The sequence below is a fragment of the Heterocephalus glaber genome, unplaced genomic scaffold, assembly GCF_053883595.1.
Source record: "Heterocephalus glaber isolate CG9 unplaced genomic scaffold, H.glaber_assembly_v1.0 deba00001688, whole genome shotgun sequence".
NCBI lineage: Eukaryota > Metazoa > Chordata > Mammalia > Rodentia > Bathyergidae > Heterocephalus > Heterocephalus glaber.
In genome coordinates, this window is record NW_028258413.1 from 2,675,720 (window position 1) to 2,695,647 (window position 19,928).

The 19,928-nt window shown below is 46.0% G+C and overlaps 1 protein-coding gene across 6 annotated transcripts in view; it reads right to left on the minus strand.

The window, feature by feature from the left end:
* The window catches only part of Egf (epidermal growth factor), a 67,273-nt gene extending 49,372 nt beyond the window's left edge, over window positions 1-17,901 (minus strand). For 5 of the 6 annotated variants that reach the window (XR_015446398.1, XM_087198746.1, XM_087198745.1 and 2 more), the window contains exons 1-5: window positions 17,338-17,901; window positions 10,756-10,955; window positions 8,920-9,101; window positions 8,182-8,409; window positions 7,244-7,446 (exon numbers count right to left, since the gene is read on the minus strand). Coding sequence is in view for 5 of the 6 variants with exons in the window: in XM_087198746.1 (XP_087054872.1) it covers window positions 7,244-7,446; window positions 8,182-8,409; window positions 8,920-9,101; window positions 10,756-10,955; window positions 17,338-17,575 (1,051 nt within the window). In the remaining variant the exon portion in view is untranslated. The remainder of the gene's footprint in view (window positions 1-7,243; window positions 7,447-8,181; window positions 8,410-8,919; window positions 9,102-10,755; window positions 10,956-17,337) is intronic. The other variant, XM_087198748.1, reaches the window with a different exon arrangement.
* Window positions 17,902-19,928: the final 2,027 nt, after the last annotated feature.

The following is a 19,928-nucleotide window of genomic DNA, read 5'->3' on the forward strand; positions in this document are numbered from 1 at the left end:
TAAAATAAATGCTTCTTATTCTTAAGAAGATCCCTTCAACCCTGCTCAGTCTCTTACTGACCTACACACGCACTTGGCAAGGTTGTCCACTCAGCACACGAAGACAGAAAACAAGACGTCATACTTCTGCCTGGAAATCCCTCCTCAGTGAAATTATGTATTTGATGTGGAACCATTCTTTATATAAGAATTCCAGCTAGTTCATAAGCAACAAGAGAATGCCATTCCTCGGAGCTCCTAATCTTAAAAAGTGGCTTTAAGTAGTGATAATCAATAGCTTCCAAAAGCATCAAACAAAAAGCTGATGGGAAACTTTGGAGCTGAAGGACCCAGGTGGTGACTCCTGAACTGCAGATTGTCTTGAACATCACAAAAGAAGGAGAGCAGCACCTACATGCCCCTAGGATGGCACCATAGGAAGCTACAGGCCACCTGCAGCAACACCCACCCAGCATTCTGGGAATCGTCTCCCCCTGACCAGGCTTCTGGACCTGCACAACCAGAGTGTGGGAAATACAGAAGGCAAGCAGACATGATAAAGAACATGGTGGAGATAAAATCTGCAAAATCCAGAAGGCGGAAAATTCTATGGGACAAATGAGCTGGCTTCTTGAGCAACTAAAAGGCCAGAAAAAGCCTCAGATTAGAAAACAGATGTCCCCTAGGCAGGTGTGTGGGAACCCACCAGATGTGACAGCAGGTACTGAGAAAGGAGCCATAAGAACGATAACCAAAACTCCAACACTGAAAGGCCTTTCAAGTGGCAGCCCTGTGGTGTCAGGGCAAACTGCGTTATAAACCAGCTCCACCGAAGCCAGTGCCCTGCGACACACAGCCTTGCAAAAGTGGCTGCGATCACTGAGAAAAGGTCAGTAACTAAATGATGTCAGGAACATACAGAGATACACATTTTGCTAAAAATTTCTATGAAAAATAACAGTTTTGTGTGATTAAATGGATCATTTTAAATTATATGAAGAAAGACTCATCTTTCTAGGATGATTCTTTTCCTCGGGCTTTCAAATAACCAACATCTTACATAGACTTTCCAGCAATGAGAAAATCAGAATGCATTACACCCCCTCCAGTGTTAGCTGTAGAGTGTACACTCGTCATTTCCAGAAACAGTTACATCTCCCGGTGGAAGCAATTATCCTCTATGAGCTAACAGAATTAAAGAAATTCAAAAATATCTCTTGTACAAAATGAATATAAAGTATTTTATACAGAGCTGCTGATAGATACCCAATATTCCCCAAGGCATATGCTTCTTAAAACTCCTCTGTAATCTTAAAGCTGGACTCTACATTTAAAAAAAATACAAAAGAGTAAAAAATTTGGACCTTTTACAAAATAATATTTATTAGCAGTAAACTAATTGCAAAATCTCCAGAAGTTGAACTTGAGATGTTGTTAAGCATGTACAAGTAAGTTGCCACACTGGGTTGAGATGCAAATAATAGTATAAGTGTCAGGGCAGCTAAGAGACCTGACCGATGTGTTTAATTGTGCCAACCAAACTTTGAGGTCAATTCTGTGTACTCGGGGGGGGGGGGGGGCAGAGACATAGAGACAGAGACAGACAGGCACACAGCCAGAGACAGAGAGATGGTTTTTTTGCATTTCTCAAATTGACAGAAAAAAAGAGATAGAGAAATGAGATTTTTGGCTGTATCTTCTGTACAAATTGAAGTATTTAACCACTGAGAGACAACAATATGCCCAATTACAGGTTTTCCCAAAACAAGTAAGACAAATCTAAGCTCCAAAATGATAGGTATAGTGAAAGACCAGATAGAGAGACAGCACAGTGCCTGTCTATGTGGATTCAATCCCCAAGTTCATCACAGCGTGACCCTGAACAAGCTATGTGAGATCAGTGAACTTTGGCTTTTTTTTAAACCCATAAAATGGTACCAATAATCACATCAAATGCACAGTGTTGTTATGAAGCTGAGCTGAGCTAAGGCAAGGAAACCTGGAGCAGGAAATTCTACACAGACTCAATACCATGACTATTCTAGCAGTCAGGAAGGCAATGTTCTTAGATACTGCAGATATTTGAAACTGGTTATGATACATTTTAGAGGCAAGAATGCCAAAGGATGTTTTTTATTTATTTTTCTTTTTTCAACTTTTGTTTATTAAAGTCCTCTTGACCCTAAGAGAGGCCCGGAAAGCTGTATTCGCTGTCCTTGCAGGACCAAGGACATTTCGGAGGACAGACAGCTGTGTTTCAGCATGCCAGGTGCTGTGTGAGTGGGGAAATTCTCCAAGAATACAGTCTCTGGAACTTAGGTGGGCCAGGGAAGGTGTTCCTGAACAAGGGAATGCAGGCTGCTTCTCAAAGGATGAGAAGAAGGTCATCAAAGAGAAGAGAAGAGAAGGAAAAGTGTCCCGAGCCTGCTGCCAGGCCTGGCAGAGAGAGGAAGTCTGCTCTGGGGAGGAAATCGAATCTCCGAGGATGGCTGGAACAGTGTGTGACGCAGGGAGATGACACGGACACGAGCAGAGGGCTTTGCGAGCCTGCTGCAGGGACTGCACTTCAGTTACTGTCTGGAGCCAGCCAGAGGGTGACTGGGGCTCCTCGCCAAGGCTTCTCTGCCTGCAGCATGGGCAGCGGAGGCAGAGTGGCAGCCATAGGGCAGTGGGGAGGGACAGCTGCGGGGTGGGCACACTCAGTGAGATGACAGAACCGTCAGGACTTAGAGACTGGTTTCATGGGGTGGGGTGTGAGAGAGGAAGGAACAGGCGACTCCCGGGTTTCTGTCTCGGGATGGGGTGGGTCATGATGGCACTTGCTGAGCCTGGAGGGGAGGGGGCAATTGGTAGGTCAGTTATTTCCTTTGAGCCTAAAGCACTTGCAAGAAATCCGAGTGGAGATGCCCAGAAAGCAGGGGAACAAAAGGGCCTGGTGAGGCTCTCACTGCTGAGCCTGGATGCAGCCACTGGATGGACTCACCACAGGACCCGGGGCTACGAGGGCGCAAACAGCAAGAGATGCCACCAAGAGGAAGGACCAGCATGGTTCTCGGTACACTGTCAGACAGCCAGAAAACACCCTGTGGGTAAAAACTGTGGCTCTGCTCCTTCAACTTGGGGTTCAGCAGTCAGAGCATGACGCACCTCTAAAATCAGCCAGGGGGAGTCCACAAACCAAGGACTCACATAGACCAACAAATCAGTCTCCCTCAAAACGCCCTGTGGCCCTGCTCTGTAGAGTGCACCTTTGCCTTACGTAGACAGACAGTCTTCACACCACTGCTCCCTTTTGTAGACCCCTAGTGTTTAAAGTCAGTTTTCCCTGTGGTTTATTCTGCAGCAAATCTTTATAGCTTAACACTCCTTATACCTCAGAGTACCTTTTTAAAAAATTTTGGTCTAGAGCTCAAAGAAAGCAACAAAGGTCTAGGCTAGAAATAATGGATTGCAGAGTCACCTGGGCTGCTGCACTGGAAATGAAATGGAAAAACGCCACATGCTGAATGGCTTATAGAGAGTTACAAGGCACTTCACTGTATGAATGGTTATGAAAAATTCAGCTTTAGAAAAGAAGAGAAAGAAAAATTATTTAAACAACTTATTGACCCCACCATCTCTAAACCACTTGACCTTGGAAGATATCCACCCCCGTGCCATTAGATCCCACAGGGCTACAGTGTTGTAGAATATGCTCTGATAAATAATATTTAGGCATTGTGCAAGGAGAAATAAGTTTATCAATACCATTTTTAAGTATTTGTATTTTTTAACATAAATTGGATCAATCAGGCTAAGGACTTCTCAGTTATCTGCTCGTTGAAGTAGTGTTATGATTTCTACCTAGATGTCCCCAAAGCCTCATGCAGTCATAGGTGGGGCTTTGGGGAGGTGACTGGATCACAGAATGTGATACTTTTAGTGGATTTGTCCAGTGATGAATTTACAGCTGAATGTGATGTTGGAAATTGAACCCTGGTTGCAGGAGGCAGTCACTGGGGCTGAAAAGATCCATCTCCCTCCTCCTCCTTTGATCTCTCTGCTTCCTGCCACCATGCTATGAAGGTGTCCCTCTGCCATGCCACTCTGCTTTGGAGCCAGTCAATAATGGACTGAAACCTTTACACGCTGTGAGCCAAAATAAACTTTTCCTCCTTTTAAGTTGTGGGTGTTGGGTATTGTGTCTGAGTGATGAGAAAAGAACTGAGACAAGTAGCTCCATTCCCAGAAGCCTGATAAATACAAGTACTACTACACATCTCACCACAGGAGCTGCTGTTGCAGGCCTGGCAACCAGCAGAAACTAGCCCGGCTCGACAGCAGCGTGCCTTTCCATTGAAGGCACCAGGCACACTGCGAGCCTGATGCTATACACCATCTCCCCAGGGGAGCAATTGCATATTGTCATCTAATGCACAAATCAAGAAATTCACAGACCCCAAATCCCAGGTGAAGAATTCTTACTCTCTAACCACAAAAGCCACTTGAATCCAGCTAACCATGGCCAAAGTGACAGTGCTCCTGAAAACACAAGTCCTTTGCACCGGGAGTGCATGGGAAGTTCACCCCACTGTCAGTAGCGAGAGCCCAGCTCCAGTGCCTGCTGTGTTCTAGATTTTAGATGTGTCAAGGACTCTGCACCCTGCAGAGGCCCTGGCCAAGTTATGTTATGGGCCATATTGTTTGAGGCTGTTAGTGAATCCTGATAGGTTTTCTTCTGAAATGTATGCTTTCAATGTTTCTGTTTAAGTTCTCTTTTGAAAGGGAAAGAGTAGTAGTGAAGGACTGTGAAGACAGAGTGTGTTTATGGTAGAAAGAACATAAATGATGAGGTTAATGATTAGGAATTTTTCCCCAAGACCATCCCTCACTAGCTGTGTAACCCTAGGAAACTTGCTGTTTCTTCAGTTTTCCAATTATAAAATGAGCACAATTACCCCTACCCTTTCTGTCCCACAATGTCACCTGCTGAGCCAATAAATTAATGTGCACAAGAACACTTTGGAAACAGCAAGGTTACACACAAATACAAAAGAAGGTGGTGCTGTTAGCAGGCATCTATAACTATTATGGATGTGACCGCTGAGGACTTATTCAAAGTGGCTGCTGTTATAATTTTGTTGTATGTCATCACCCTCGGACAGTGAGCTGTATGTGAAGGTGGCCTGAGTCATGGGAGGTACCCAGCAGTGGATCAGTTCCCTGCCCTCATCCGTGGACTGTGTTTGCCTTCAGTTTGACAGTGTTGCTACCAGGTTGCCTCAATTTAATGTGGCCCTACACCCCACAGTTGAGATGTTTCCCACAGCTTATGCCACACATCCCAACAACTGTAAATTCAAGTAAATCAATGCTTAGAAATGACTTGTAACATCTGAATGAATGCTTCATGTGTTGGCATTTGTTATTCTTTGCAGCCCCTCCTGACCTGCATTAAAAGCATGGTCATTGCAGAAGGTGAAGGATAGTTCTGGCTAGGTTTTTAAAGAAACCAGATTTTGAAAATATTATCACTGTGAGCTATCTGCCTGAGGATAAATAAGAAAGAAGGGCACTTCCCTCTGGAGCCCAGCCTCCCTTCCACAAGCTCATGCCTGTCCTCCCAGCCAGCTCCACAGCTCTCTTTAGAAGCCACGTCCATGGCAGGTATGACACATGTGTATGCTAACTGTGGCACAGACCTACAGCCCTTGCTGTCCTCACTGTCACCAAACCCTGGACTCCAACAGAGGAAGCAGAGTAACAAACAATCCCATCTCTCTTTCTGCATTTCAGAGGGCTATTTGGGATAAAATTAAATATATTTTATAACCTTTCTGAAATAAAACCTTTATATACATCAAGGTGAGATGTCAGTGTAACTCCAGTTATGTGCCATACAAGCCACGTTGAGCAGCCTGACAATTATAAAAACATTTAAAAGAAGCTTGACTTTAAAAAATTAGGTGCTAAAGAGCTCAAACAGAGAAGATACACTTGGAAGTAGAAATTTGGAACTATGATTAGATTTAGTCAATCATTCATTCATTTGAGTGATATTTACTGTTTGAAATGTAGTTATTTTTAAAAACGTCTGTACCTACTGTGGTCAAAGATGAATAAATAAAGCAGGCATGGTTGGTTTATAAGTGTACCCTGTAACAAGTTCAATGGAAGGTATAGTGAGAGAAACACAAGAGAAGGGCCTGCTTTGATGGGGATCAGAGAAGGCCTGTCAGAGCACATAACACTCAAGCTCAGAACTAAAGAGAAACTAGGCTGAAACAAGAGCAAGTGCAAAAGCCTAAAGCCATGAGGAAGCTTGGCATGACTGAGGACCTGTCCGGAGATGAGAGGATGCTAGAGCAGGTCGGTTAAATATTGACAGGACTGGCAATACGTTGGAGTTCAACCCAAATACAAAGGAAAGCTTTGAAGGGTTTTAGGCAGAGGAGTGAATGAATGAGATTTATTATTTGAAGGCAAGAGGGGAAAGTGGAAAGATCGATTGAGTGGCCACAGTAACAGGCCAGGCAGGAAAGGCCGGTTGCATGGACAGTGCTGGTGGCAGGAGAGGAGCGACGTGGGCATTTGGTGTGTATTTAAGGAGGCAGAATGGAAAGAATTTGGTGGCAGATTGGAAACTAGGAGTAAAGCAGTAAAGAAATCAAGACCAGAATTTGCTGCCCCCAAATATGAAAGATTACTGAGCTACAGACAATTTAGAGGAAGCAGATAAAGGGAAGCTCTCTGTCCTCCTCTGTTTGCTTAAGACAGAACATGGGTTTACAAAGACAGAAGATGTCCTGCCTTCCATGTCTCCCAGGGAGAGTGAAGACTAACGGCTGAGGGCAGACCTAGACCCTCCTTGTGTAGAGATAGTACCAGGGGAATCGACCCTGACAAGCTCCACTAATTGGCCTTTACCTGCCTCTTGCTTGCCTTCCCCTAAGAGGCCTCCAGAACAGACTCAGAGTCCTCTCTCTTTGTCTCTTCTCTGAAAACATCCTGCTCTTGGTGGGAGATCCTGGAAACTGAATTCAGGGCCACCTCTTTGAGGCTCCTCATTCCCTAGTTGTTTCCCTTGCACAGATGAAATGCACATGTCCATTGATTCCTACTTGCTTTTCTGTCCTTTGTTACAGGAATCTGTTCCAACAAAGAAGTTACGAGAATTGAATAAACAATTATTTTTCTTTCCCTCCAACTCCTTTGTCTGGCTCGAGTAAGAAGACAGGAAGTGGCAATGTGCCAGGCCACCCTTTTGAGGTCCAAGGTGACTCACCGGAGTCCTGAACACTGTCCTCTGCCTGGGGCTGCACAAGTGGATGGACCACTCTCAGTTCACCAGGAGGCGTGAGTGAGGGGTTGAGGTTAATTCTAACCATGTCCTTCCCAGTGTGTTTGTTGGCTATCCAAATTGCCTTCTCTTTCCATGTTGAATAGAAGATACGGTGACCGAAAAGGGACATTGCAAACAATTTGTGCCTAAAAAATGACAAGAAAGAAAAGGAAAACCCATAAAAGAATGGCAGACCATTTGTTCCTGGAATTAGTAAAGTTTCACTTCATTTCCATTTATTGTATTAAGTTCACTCACCTACCTTTTTGATTGATTCTCATGTAGGATTAGAAACATGTTTAAATTTTCACTTATGTCATCATTATCTAAACTAACACAACATAATTTCTAGCTCCACATCATTTCTCATTCTTCTGCTTGTCATCATGTAAGCACGATGAAAATGAGGGGAAAAACAGGAACAGGACAAGGGTAGATTTCTGGGTTTGTCTGTCACACTTGGCTAATTTTTCCCTTTTTCACAAGGTGGAAAGTCAGTTACTGGCACGCTAGCGAGTCAAATGAAAGATAGGCACTGTGCAAAACATGACACACTAACTCCAAGAAGAACTATGACCAACGTCTGAGAATGTTTTATATGTCAGATATTCCGCTATTGTTGTTTGCATTTGTTTACTTCATCTTCACAATAGCTCCAAGAAGCAGGCACTATTATTATTTAACAAAAACTAAAGATAAGTTATGTTAACCTTTGTAAAATCATTCTCCTAATAATTGGTAAATCTGAAACCGGAACTCAAGTCTTTTGGATCACAAAATTCCATGCGCTACATTACTACACTGGTGTAGTTGGCAAAAGTAATTTATCATGCACACTTCAAGAGACAATTGTGTTATTTTACACAGAAAGCAAAACTTACTGTGTTGGATGTTTGCTGAGCTGGATAGAACCTCCATTATAATCACAGGAACAGATATGAGAATCACTTTCTTCTCTATTTTCCTGAATCCAAAAGAGACGTTTATTGAGCACATCCAGTGACATAGCTTCTATTTTCTCTGGTGTCACCAACAGAGTCTTCACTTCTACACCACTGAGATCTGCTCTGTGAAGGCTGCCAGCTGCCTCTGAAGACCAAAATATAAACCTGTGGGCAGACACATAACATGGACCCGTAACTGGATGAACGGAGAGTCACAGAAATGACAGGCCCTTCCAGCGGCCCAGCGGCCCCTAACTCCTGCACAGGAAGGGGTGTTTGGCTATTTGAATGAAAATTCAATTCAACAAGTATGTATTGGTTATTATGGAAATTCCATGTGATTTCCAGTTAGAGGAAGTATGCTTCTGTTGCAAAAAAAAAAAAAAAAAAGGTAGTTATCCATGTTTTAGAAGGAACCTTCCTGGGTTCAGGAATGCAGGCAATGGTCCCAAGGTGTTCATCTACTGTAAAGAGGGCCTTAGTCTCGAGTATGGTTGCTTTAACTTCAAAACGTTATGCTTCTAAGGCCAGGGATTTAGCTCAGTGGTTCCCCTGCCTGCCTCGCAAGCGCAAGGTACCAAGTTCGATCCCTGGTACCCCCCAAAAATGTTATGTTTCTAGGAATCTTCATTAGATTTGAAATTTATTTCAGTATCTGAAAACAGTAGAATTTACCTTTCTACCGGATCAACTGCTATATCTGCAGGATGTTTTACGGTGCTTAAAAGAATGCGGGAATTGCTTCCTTTCATATCTGTTACTGTAATGATTCCTTCCTGTTGATTTGACCAAATAACTTCTTCGTTTATCCAATTTATCACCATTCCAGAAACATTTTTCTCTAAATTGCATACTTTCTGCAAAATCAAAATTTGAAACTGTTATTAATATTTCCCCATTTACACAAAATTATTTTATTGTAGTATAGAAAAAGCCTATTCTTGTAAGTAGTTGACATTTTCGTGTTTTCCTAGAATCCTAACGATCCTAACTTTTAAGTATAAACGTTAAAATAGATGCAGCAGCATTAACCCTCTACCAGCACCACCCATGTGATGATTTCTGGGCATGCATTTACATCATCGCTCTGAAACTGAAAAATTATCTTATACACTATGAAAATTAGGCAGTCAACCATGCTTATTAATATCAATTATACTAACTGTAGGATTTTGATGCTGCCTTAAAATTCGTTTACTTGGTTTCACTTTTTAATGGGATCATCCAGATCCGCACCTTAATGCCGAGTTTTGCCAAACTCTAGCAAGATTCCCTTGGAGCTTGAGCCGGGAGCTGGAGCTGTGCGGCGGAGGATTTCTTGTTGAGGCTCTTTCTTCTCCCGGCCCCCCTCCACCAGGCCCCTTCTTTCTATCTTAGTTCTGGTAAATCGTTTGCATTTTAACAGCTGCCCTTTGGAAACAGTATTTTCACTCGAAGGAGGAAATACAGGGGCGGACTCCCAGGCATCTGGCCGTCTTCTCCTAATGACTTGACAAAAATTCACAGCTGTTCACACTTTTCCTTGTCTGTGACAGGAAGCCCTCCAGATTCTCAGACTCCAGATTCTGAACCGACTCTACCAGGTGGCTGCAGAATAATGAGTAACCACACTTAAGAGTGAAACAGATTAGCACCTAATTGGTGCTTTTAGGAATACTTGGGCGGAGAAAGTTTGGGTTAAAAAAACCACAGTGAGCGCTTTGTGTCGGGAGTAAATGCTTAGGGTTGCTGTAATCACATGCGGTCTGTAATCCATCTCCAAAGTGGGGTGAGAACATTCCTCCTGGGGCTCATTTAAGAGTTCTAGCAGTGTAAAAGAAAGATTAAGGATCCTTTGTACATACTTGAAGTACAATACTTTATATCTGTCATCTTCTTCATTTTCTATTCCCAAGTACAAACACTTTCAGAATAAAAAGGAAAAAAATTTCTTCCTAAATGTCAGGTGATTATTTTTCCCCTACATGACAGAGACTTTTATACAGAGAAAACAGGGTTGTTCAGCCTCAGCACCGTGGCACTTGGGCTGGATCATTCTTTGTCATGGGGCCACCCTACACATTGTGGGGTGTCTAAAGCACCTTGGCCTCCACCCATTGCATGTCCTCCTCTCTCACCCAGCTGTGACAACCACAAAGGTCCCTAGACATTGCCAGATGGCACCCCCACCCTGAAGGAGAGGGCCACAAGACACCCTCCAGTTAAGGACCACTGGGGTAGAAAATAGTCACACAGATCATCTATTTCAATCATAACTGACCTAATAAACTTAGATATTTTCAAAATTACATTCATGTCCTCATGTTCTCCTTTTGAGGGCTTAGCATATCAGTTTGTGCACTTATTCAATAATACAGTACCATAAATGCAGATTAAACTCCTACATTTGCCAGATACCCATTTGAACTGTAATGTGTTTTCAATTATCGGTACCGTAAGAATTCAATACATCGTGTTGGTCAGCCTTGACCTAAATCCCTCAAATGCCACAGGTAATGGTCCTTTACCTACCTCTTGCCTTGACCCATTCAAAAAAACTCGTTGCAGAAGTTTTGTTTCTAAATCTACCCAGTAGATTCTTTCCTCCCTGTAATGAAAATCCATGATCACTGAGACACCAGCATCCACCACCAGTTGCTCATGATTGGTTCCTTCCGGGTCGATCCTAAAGATGCTGTGTCCATGGGAGAAAATTAAGAAGGGTGCAGGACCTGAGAGGGAAGAAAGAAACCAAAGTGTAATGTCTTCAACAACATTTTATCTGATCTAGACAAAACACTTCATTCTGACCACCAGCACAAGCAAAATTAATATTTAATTACTGCTTTTGTATTTTAGTTAAAGTTATTGTATGGAGAATAAAGAGTTCCTGTAGATCTCACAGTCGATTTTGTAAAACATCTTCTCCATAAGTTGACTCTGAGAAATGAGCATTGCAAATTATGAACTACTTTAAGAGAAAGATACTTTTTTCTATGTCTAAAATGCCTTTTTACATAAAAAAAAAAATAAGCCACATACTGTATTCTATTATGGAAAGGGCCTCTTTGAATGTTAGTTTTAATTGTGTCAATTGGAAGTAAACTTACAGATAGGGTTTTGGAAATGGGTCCTTCTCCTCCAGCCTTACCTTACAGCTAGAGCCATCAGGGTGGCAACATGGGACATGGTGGGAGCAAAGGACTCAAGTGGAAGCAGGAAAAATTGAAATGCCATCCTCTGAAAGTTGGGAAATGCTTTGACCTGCTTATTAGCATTGTCATATAAAGTACAGGACACTCAGCTAAATTAAAATTGCATACCCAGGCTGAGCATCCCTAATCTGAAATCCAAAATCCTCAAAAATCTGAAACCCTTGAGCCCTGCATGAGGCCACAAGACAGAAATTCCACACGTGATCCCATGTGACAAGTTCCAGTCAAAACACAGGTGCCTTAAAAATATTGTAGAAAATTGCCTTGGGGCTGTGTGCATACAGCATGTGTAAAACACCAGTGAATTGTGGTTAGACTTGAGTCCCAGCCCCCAAATCTCCAATCATGTGTGCAAATATTCTAAAACCCAAAGTAAAATAACCCAAACTCAGAAACACTGTGGTCCCGAGCATTTCGGATGAAGGATATTCAAACTGTGCGTTGTTTGGGACTTACAATAAAAAAATTGTTTTCTGGTTACCTAAAATTCAAACTTAATTAACACTGGGTGTTTTCATTTGCTAAATCTGGGTGCTGGATATCCCTGGGCTCCTTGGTGTCTGTGGGGCCTTGCTCTGAGCCTCACCCTCTGCCGGTCCTGCCCTCTTCTAGGTGGTGGACACCTACCTGCACTGAAGCCCAACTCTCAGACTTGCTCCCCTCTTTGGAAACTCAGCTCTAACTCCTGGCTGACTCAAACCCAGCCTGCCGTGGCCACGCCCAGATGACACCCATGGGTGATCTCATCCCCGGTCCTGGGCTCACTTCCTCAGTCTCTCTGACCAGAAAGGAGGATCCTCCAGCCGCTCTGCCTTTAGAAAATGACGGGCCAGTGGGTGCATTGAGGGAGTGGGGAGATTTCTAACATGCTCTTGTTTCCCAGCTGGGCTCACTCTACTCTGTTTGAGCACTAAACCACAATACCTTAATGGGACTTCATAAATGTGTTTATTGTTCTAAGGATTAAACCAAATGATAGATTAACGTGCTCTTCTAAAGTCAGAAAGCATCAACTCTAGGAAGAGGAGACATGAGAACAGAGACAGCAGAGGCAGGAGCACTGTGGGATCGGGAGCAGTTGAAGTAGGTGCCACACGATGTCCGTAGGAATCCCTATATTTGTGCTGACACCAGTCCCTGGGCAGCCGGCCAGGGCCCACGCTCCACCCGCTGCCGGGGAAGCCCAGGGGCACCTGGAGAGAAATGGAAAGGCCGCTGGACCAGGGCCAGGAGGTCTGGCTTCCTGTCTTGGCGGAGGAGCCCCTCTGAACATCTCTCGGGACCCCCTCTGAGACTGCTGTAGATGTGAGCACATTGTGGATCGCGGAGGACTTACACACACGGAGTTGGCCATTGCTTCTTCCCGAAGTTTCACTCCACAGCTTTGTGCTGCTGTTTCGATCCGCACTGGACACGGGTATATCTCACCCGTTTCTTACTCAGCGGGAGGAGGACCCTAGGAACAGGCATCCTAAGTGCACAGCTCCTGCTGTGTGGCCGCAGGTGACACGGGCGTGAGGATTTATTCCCAGAAGTCCCTTTGATATGTGCTCCATGCCTTCTTTATAAACTTAATAAATGTGCCCAACATGTATTTATTAACTTTCTAATGGATCAGTAAAACATTTCGTTCATTTAGCAGTATTACAAAGGATTTGAATCTTTAACCAGAATTTCTTTTTCTGTTTTTTGTTTGTCTTTTGAGGCAGGGTCCCCCTTTGTCGTTCAGGCTGGCCCTGAACTCACTGTGTAGGCCAGGCTGGGCTTGAACTTTCGGCAATCCTCATGCTTCAGCCTCCCGAGTGCTGGGATTACAGGCATGCACCACCATGCCTGGCTCTTAACCAGATTTTCTGAGCTGACACACAATGTGCTGAAGAGCAAGGCAGCGGCCATGATGCTGTTAGGACTCTGTATCCTAGCAACCAGCTATCCATAGATAGATCCACCACGTGAATGAAATCCACTTAGCACACAAAGCTTTGCAGACAGGGTGGCTGGCTCTCCTGAATGGAGGAGAGGCGGCAATCTCCTGTGAGGGCCCTTTCCACCCTGTCACTGACAGGGGCTTTGCAATCACCCAGTGCACACCATGAACCACCAGCCCACAGGGTCTCAGACTCGTGCAAATCCCACTACCAAGTATCCTAGGCAGTACTTGCGAGACCCAGGTACTGAGAGACTTGAGCGTGCTTGGCCAGGCTTGGGAGAATTAAAATATTAAGGTCAGAAATGTGCAAGGAGACCCACATACCAGCAACAATCTTAGAAAGAAGGCCACGAGGTGGTGAGAGTAGGTGTTCCTGACTTGTCTTTGACTAAGGGGACTGAAATTTCTATACATTTGCAAATTCTCAGAATTGTAAGAAAGCTCTGAAAGAGGACATTAAGGAATAGGATGGCTCCCAAAGAAAGGTATAGTTACCTAAGTTATTTCACAATTGCTCTTGGAGGTTAACGACACCAACCACAGACAACAACAGAGAAATGTATTCTTGGACATAGTGAGAGCTTTCAAGAAACATGAAGATCCCTTCTGTTTCATTTTTGTTTCTTCCTGCCAGGCCTGACTCTCAGGGATCTTTCATCATCAGCCCCAGCAAACAGGACAGCCGCGAAGGGACTGAGATGGCAGTGTCTACAAAGAATCTGAGACACAGGTCCGCCCTGACATCTAGGTCACACTTCCTCCTCTGCAGAGCGCTATTAGCATCCGGTGTCAGTGTGGCCCTGTGGGCACGGCGTGGACGGCGGGGACAATCGCATCCCAAGATCAGGGCTGCTGCTGCACTTGTGTTTCTTGGTTCTTTCTTAAAGTTGGTTCAAATTCTAGCATTAGAAACCACAACATAACGAAACTGACATTTGTTTGTTAGCAGCTCTCGGATTGCTCAAATTTGGAATAATAACTGAAGCTAAACTGAACACTGCACTGCTTCATGGAATATGGCAATTTCTTGAAAAGCCTTTAAGAATTCCTTCAAAGAAAATACATTCTTTCTCTTGGAAGCCAGCATTGAATATTTAACAGGACATTGGCCACAGCCCCAGGAGGCAGTATCATTAGCTCTGTTTCACAGTGAGGAAGACAAAGCAATGTTCACAGGCAGCAGGACCGGGGTTTGAACCCAGGCAGGTAGCAGGTCTCCCACATTTATCCTCACTTCCATCAGGAAGAATTGCAGTCCAAAAACCACTCAGTATTTGGGGGTAGCTAAGGTCACATGGTGTGCATCAAAGGCCACTCTGCAGTTTCTGCAGTCAGATTTTAAACAGAAAAAAATAACCTTTGCATAACTCTAGCCGAAAGCAAACAAGCTTCGGACCTAAGACTGACTCGCTTTGCACACGGCGGGGAGGCTGACTGAGCCCGAGCTGGTGCTGGGACCAGCGATTTCCCTGTTCAGCTGCCTGGCCCTGCCCTCCTGCAGCCAGCCTCTTCCCTGGCTCCATTCACCAAGAACATTTATAAAATAACGCGGGTGGAGACGCCAGGCAGGAACAGTTCCTTTTCAACTGACCTTTGTCCTCCAAGGCAAATAGGCCTTGCAAGTTCAGAAGCCACTTGCCAGCAATGTTCTCTACTGCTGTCCTCATTTTCTTTAGCTTAAACAGAAGCCAAGCAAACACGGTTTCAGCGCAGGAGGACAAAGAGTGCGGAGAACACCTGAATCTCTGGCGAGGGACCACGCAAGCAGCGACCTGGCCTCATTCACCTGGACCTTGTCAGACCACAACGCATTCTTCCTGCCGGGTGGGCTGGCTGCCCAGGTGGTCTGTCTCGGTGCCAGGGCCAAGCAGAGCTCAAATGAGGGGGGAAAGAGGTGAAGCCACCAATCTATTTAGAGAGGAGAAGGAAACACTACCCTCCAAAATGCAGGGGAGACAGGGTGTGGCTGGGCAGTTACCAACCAGCGGGGGGCACAGCGCGTAAAGCAGGGGACTCAGAACAGTGACTCCCGGGGAAGGAGGCAGCACAGAGCCAGGGTCCAGAGTGACACCCGACACTGCAAGAGGTCCGTGTCACCTTGATGCACTGCTCATGACCAGGCACACGTGCTGTGACCCAGCAAAGACATTCAGCCAGGAGATAGAGCCTCGTTTGGGAATCGCCCCATGCTGGGTCCGTTTCTGTGCTATCTCTCACCGGCTCCATGGCAGTCCTGAAAGCCGGCGTTATTTCCCAGCGATCCTCCAAGGTAACTCAGCTCTGAAGGAGGCAGTGTGAGCGAAGGCAGTGCGTTTGCCTCTAAGGCCCGTGTCTTCCACTCCAAGGCAAATCTCCCTAACTCCGTCTCCACCCCGAGCTGCAGGTTTGCTGGGTGCAAAGGCACTTGCTGGTGGCAAGGAGCTCCAGGCACAGATTATTTCCTGGGACCCTATGCATAAAATCTTTTTCTTTCCTTCTTTTGTGATGGTAGCAAAGTTTTATTAAAGGTAGGAAAGAAACAGGCTCTGCAGAGTGAGTTTGGGCCAAGTAAAAGTAGGAACCTGACAGCATGAGGGCGGCCGCCTTGCAAGAGAGAGCGTGGTGCCCTAAAATGCTGTTTCTGCAGTTTCTCCCCTCTCCTGGGACCTGGGTTCTTCTTTCCTAGCCCCTGGCTGCCAGGGTGGCTCCCACCTCACCGATCACCTCGGCTCCTCGGGGGAAAATTCTCCCACCCTGAGTGACTCAGTCCACTTGATTTAACTGTGACCAAATGCTTTTACCTCTGCCTCCAACAGTGGGGTACAAGGTTCACAGGGTCACCCCCCCTTGAGGTTATTCTCTGGAACCATGGAAGGACTCCTCACTCATTCAGCAAGACACTGCTGAGAGTGCACAGACAGTGAAATCACTCCAGGTACCGAGGGTACGGGGGAATTCGCATTCAGTCCCACCTTCAGTCCCTAGCAGCAAGCCTGACTGGTGACATCCAGGACTCTGAGCGAGAGCACCTGATGTCTCATGCATGATTTCCCTCATCGGCAGCTGGGCTTAGATCTGTTCTCCTTGTTCCCTCTATTGTGTGCTGTCTTGTGCAGGTTTCTTTCCTGGAATTATTACCAATTACCGTATTTCCTTGATCCCCTCCCTCTGGAGGCCAGACACCATTGCTAAAGAGTAAGACAAAGAAGCAGGCACGTGTGCCCGGGGACAGACGGAAGCGGCTGTCTGGCTGTGCGGCGGTGGACACCTACCCGAGGAAGGGAGACTCAAATCCACAGCGAGAGACAGAGTGCTTTTCAGGCAAGAGTCAGGCGGGATGGTACCTTGCATTCAGTGAAATTCCCATTTCCCGTGGTTAAAAACCCATTTTGCAGGTGAGGGGCCGTGGTTTATTTACCCATTTTCATTTCTCAGCAGTTCTCAGTGGTGGTGCACCTGTTACTGAGAACGCAGGGCCTGACAGAGCTTCAGAAACAGCTCTGAGCTGGACACTGGTTAATTTTCACAAGGGCAGAATCACCTTTGCTCACCTCTCCCTTCTGCTTTTTTACTGATTTGTAGCAACTTCTGAATTCTTACCCTGAAGTAATTAGAAAGAAGTCTGTTTTCATCTTTGTAGTTTAAACAGAGGCAGTTCCAAACACAACAAGCACAGCCTCTACCCTGTGTTTCCCCACTTCCAATGCAAAGCCGATCAACGGAAGGTTGCTTACTCCTCCTGTTACAGTAGAGGCTTCCGTGAAAACTGCTCAGGTCACTGAAAATGAGATTTTCTCTCACACACAGAGCAGTTGAGAACTATGACATTTTGTACTTGGTAGCAGATTAGCTCTAACATCCAGTGAGGAAATAAACAAAAAAATTTAAAAAATACACATACCCAGAGACAAACCAGAAAAACAAATACAAGAGCAAAGCAAATGCTCTGGTGCCTAGAAGGCGTGGGTGCCTTTGAACTCGATCACTTACCCACGCAGGTGGAAATCCCATTGCTTCCATTGCTCCGGACACCTTCAGGACAGTTCCAGCGCTGCTGTGCCGAGACACTAATGAAACTAAACTTAAAAATCACAGGCAGCAGAAGGCCAAGCAGGCGCGACGTGGTCTCCACGGTCAACCCTCTCAACACACAAGAAGTTACTTCGGCACACGCACAGGGCAGCCCGGGCCCCCCACGTCCAGGTACTGGTCCCTGGCCCCGGCACATCACCCACTCTTCCCCCTGCTGTCCTGCTGCCCCCCTCCAGGGCCTCCTTCCTCAGCACAGCTTCCGAATGCAGACTGAAAATGCTCCAGGAAAGATTTCTTTATCTATGTTTTTTTTGGAAGCCAGTAAGAAATACCTGACATCCATATGGCAAATTTCACAGAGCTTAACAGACACTGCCACTGGAGAGGCCCGCAGCTGCCTTGCCGTGAGAGGTAAAATCTTAGAGAATAGAGAAAGGAGAGAATTGGTGGAAAGTGTGAACCTGACCCTGGGATGAAGCTGGAGATCACTCCCCAGACCCAGCTCCTCTTGAGAAGCAGAATGACGCCCCTTTCCCTTTTAAAGTCCTCTGGCTCCTCCTCCTCCCTTAGTGACATGTGAGTGAGCCTCTATCTGCAAATGCCAATGTGGGCAGTTCCACAGGACAGGAAAGCAAGCCAGCCACCAGAGAGGAGAAAACTACTATGCACCAAAAACATTTTGAGTAGACCCAGGAAGAGCAGCTCAGGGTCCGAAGGAGCTGAAGCAGGTGGCTGCTGATTATGGGCTATGTCTTAAAATCGGAAGGACAGAGGCACAGTTTAACCAGTGTAAATCCGAGGTGGGCAGCCCAGTTGCTGATCTGGGTGTATAAGACACGCACAACACCTCACATAGCCTGCCTTCCACTCATTATTTGCATGAAACGTCAGCACCCTGCACGTTCCTGGAGCTCCCTTTTGTTCTCTCTTCTGTGTATTTTATAGCGGAATTTGGAGAATTATTCTTTCCAAATCAAAGGGAAATTTCTGGAGCCAAATGAAGAGAGACAGTGTGCACAGCCACCTTGTCTTTCAGCATGAGTGTAATAAAACATCCATGGAGCCACGACCGCAGGGGACAGCAGCACATTGTTATTAGAGAGCCACACTGGAAAAAATAAGCTAACTGTGCCAAAGCCAGGGACACAGAGGCCAGGGCAGTGACTGCAACTCCTTCCCCTATCGTCTGCGCTCTTTCTTTCAGTTAGGCTAGAAGAAATAAAGACAGGTAGAAAGGACACAAGGAAAACCAGCATTTTAAAACTGTACTTTTTTTAAAAAGCTGAAGTTTCGGACACAAAAGTTATTCAAGCCTTTTTCTCTTCCAGGAAACCCAAAAAGTCCCGAAGAGTCTTAGAGGTACACTAAGCCTGGGAGCTGGGCTCTGGGCTGGTGCTTTTCAGCTGTAAATGACACTTCCTTCCGCAGACCCGGGCCCTCAAGGGGCAGTGATAGTAGGGCAGCGGGTCTCAGCTTCAGACGCAGGTAGACGCCTGTGAGCTGATGGACAGTGGGGACGAACAGCCCAGATGGCCCATCCGGGGACCCCGAAGCCCCATGATCCAGCCAGCTCCGGGTCACAGCCACTCCCCTCTCAACCGAGGACCTGCTCTTTCTTTGAGTGTGTCCTTTAAATTCTGCTTTAAAAGTCCCTTTATGCCTCTAACTGATGTGTCCTAAAAATTCTTTCCTCCCACAGGAGTCAGGAACCTGCAAATTCTACGGGGAGGTGGGTTGAGGAGCCTGCTGGTGCCCTGTCGGGTGACATCTTCACTCTCAGGGACAGGCGTGAGACCGGACCGCCCACTGCCCATCTCCTCCACTGCTCTTGTTTTGTACCACCTCACCCCACCCTGCGCCAGGATTTTCCCCAGGCCCTGAAAAGCATTCACCCGAGCGTAATGCACAGTGGAAATTCCTGCCACTTTGCTCCATCCTGGAAAAAGACTTTCATTTAAGTTGCCCCGAGGTAGTGTTCCAAATGCTAGTCCAAGTGCAGGTGTCAAGTAGCGGCAACAAAAGTCAGTCACAGTCACAGTAGTGAGCACTCGTGAGAGAGGAGAGCAGGACAGAACAACTCCAAGGTCGCTGTGCGTGTCCAACTGGCTCCTGATTATTTCTCAAAGACGAGCAGTTGAGTCGTGATTTCTCCCATTCCAGTCAGCCCTGCCAGTAACTCTGAGCCCAGACAAGGAGAAACAGCCTAGAGGGGCCTCGGAGTCACGCATGGTTCAGGAATATCCACTGCCTCCAGGCTTGGGCTCGGAGTGAGCGTCCTACAAACAGCCAGCACTGACTCCAGGTTCCTCATCCCGATGCATCCCCTTCAGCAAAACCCACCACCAGTGTGGCTGATGACAGCAAGGAAAAGGCTCACAGGACGGTCGAGCGAGAGGCCGGGTGGGCGCTCACAGGGAATGACAGGAACAGACACATGAAGTGACATTTGCGTCTGGAATCTCTCATTGCTTACGGCTTTAGAGTAGTTTGCTCTCCTCTTCCTATCTCCTGAGCCGTGTTGACTCGTGCTGCGCGTGGAGACCCCTCCC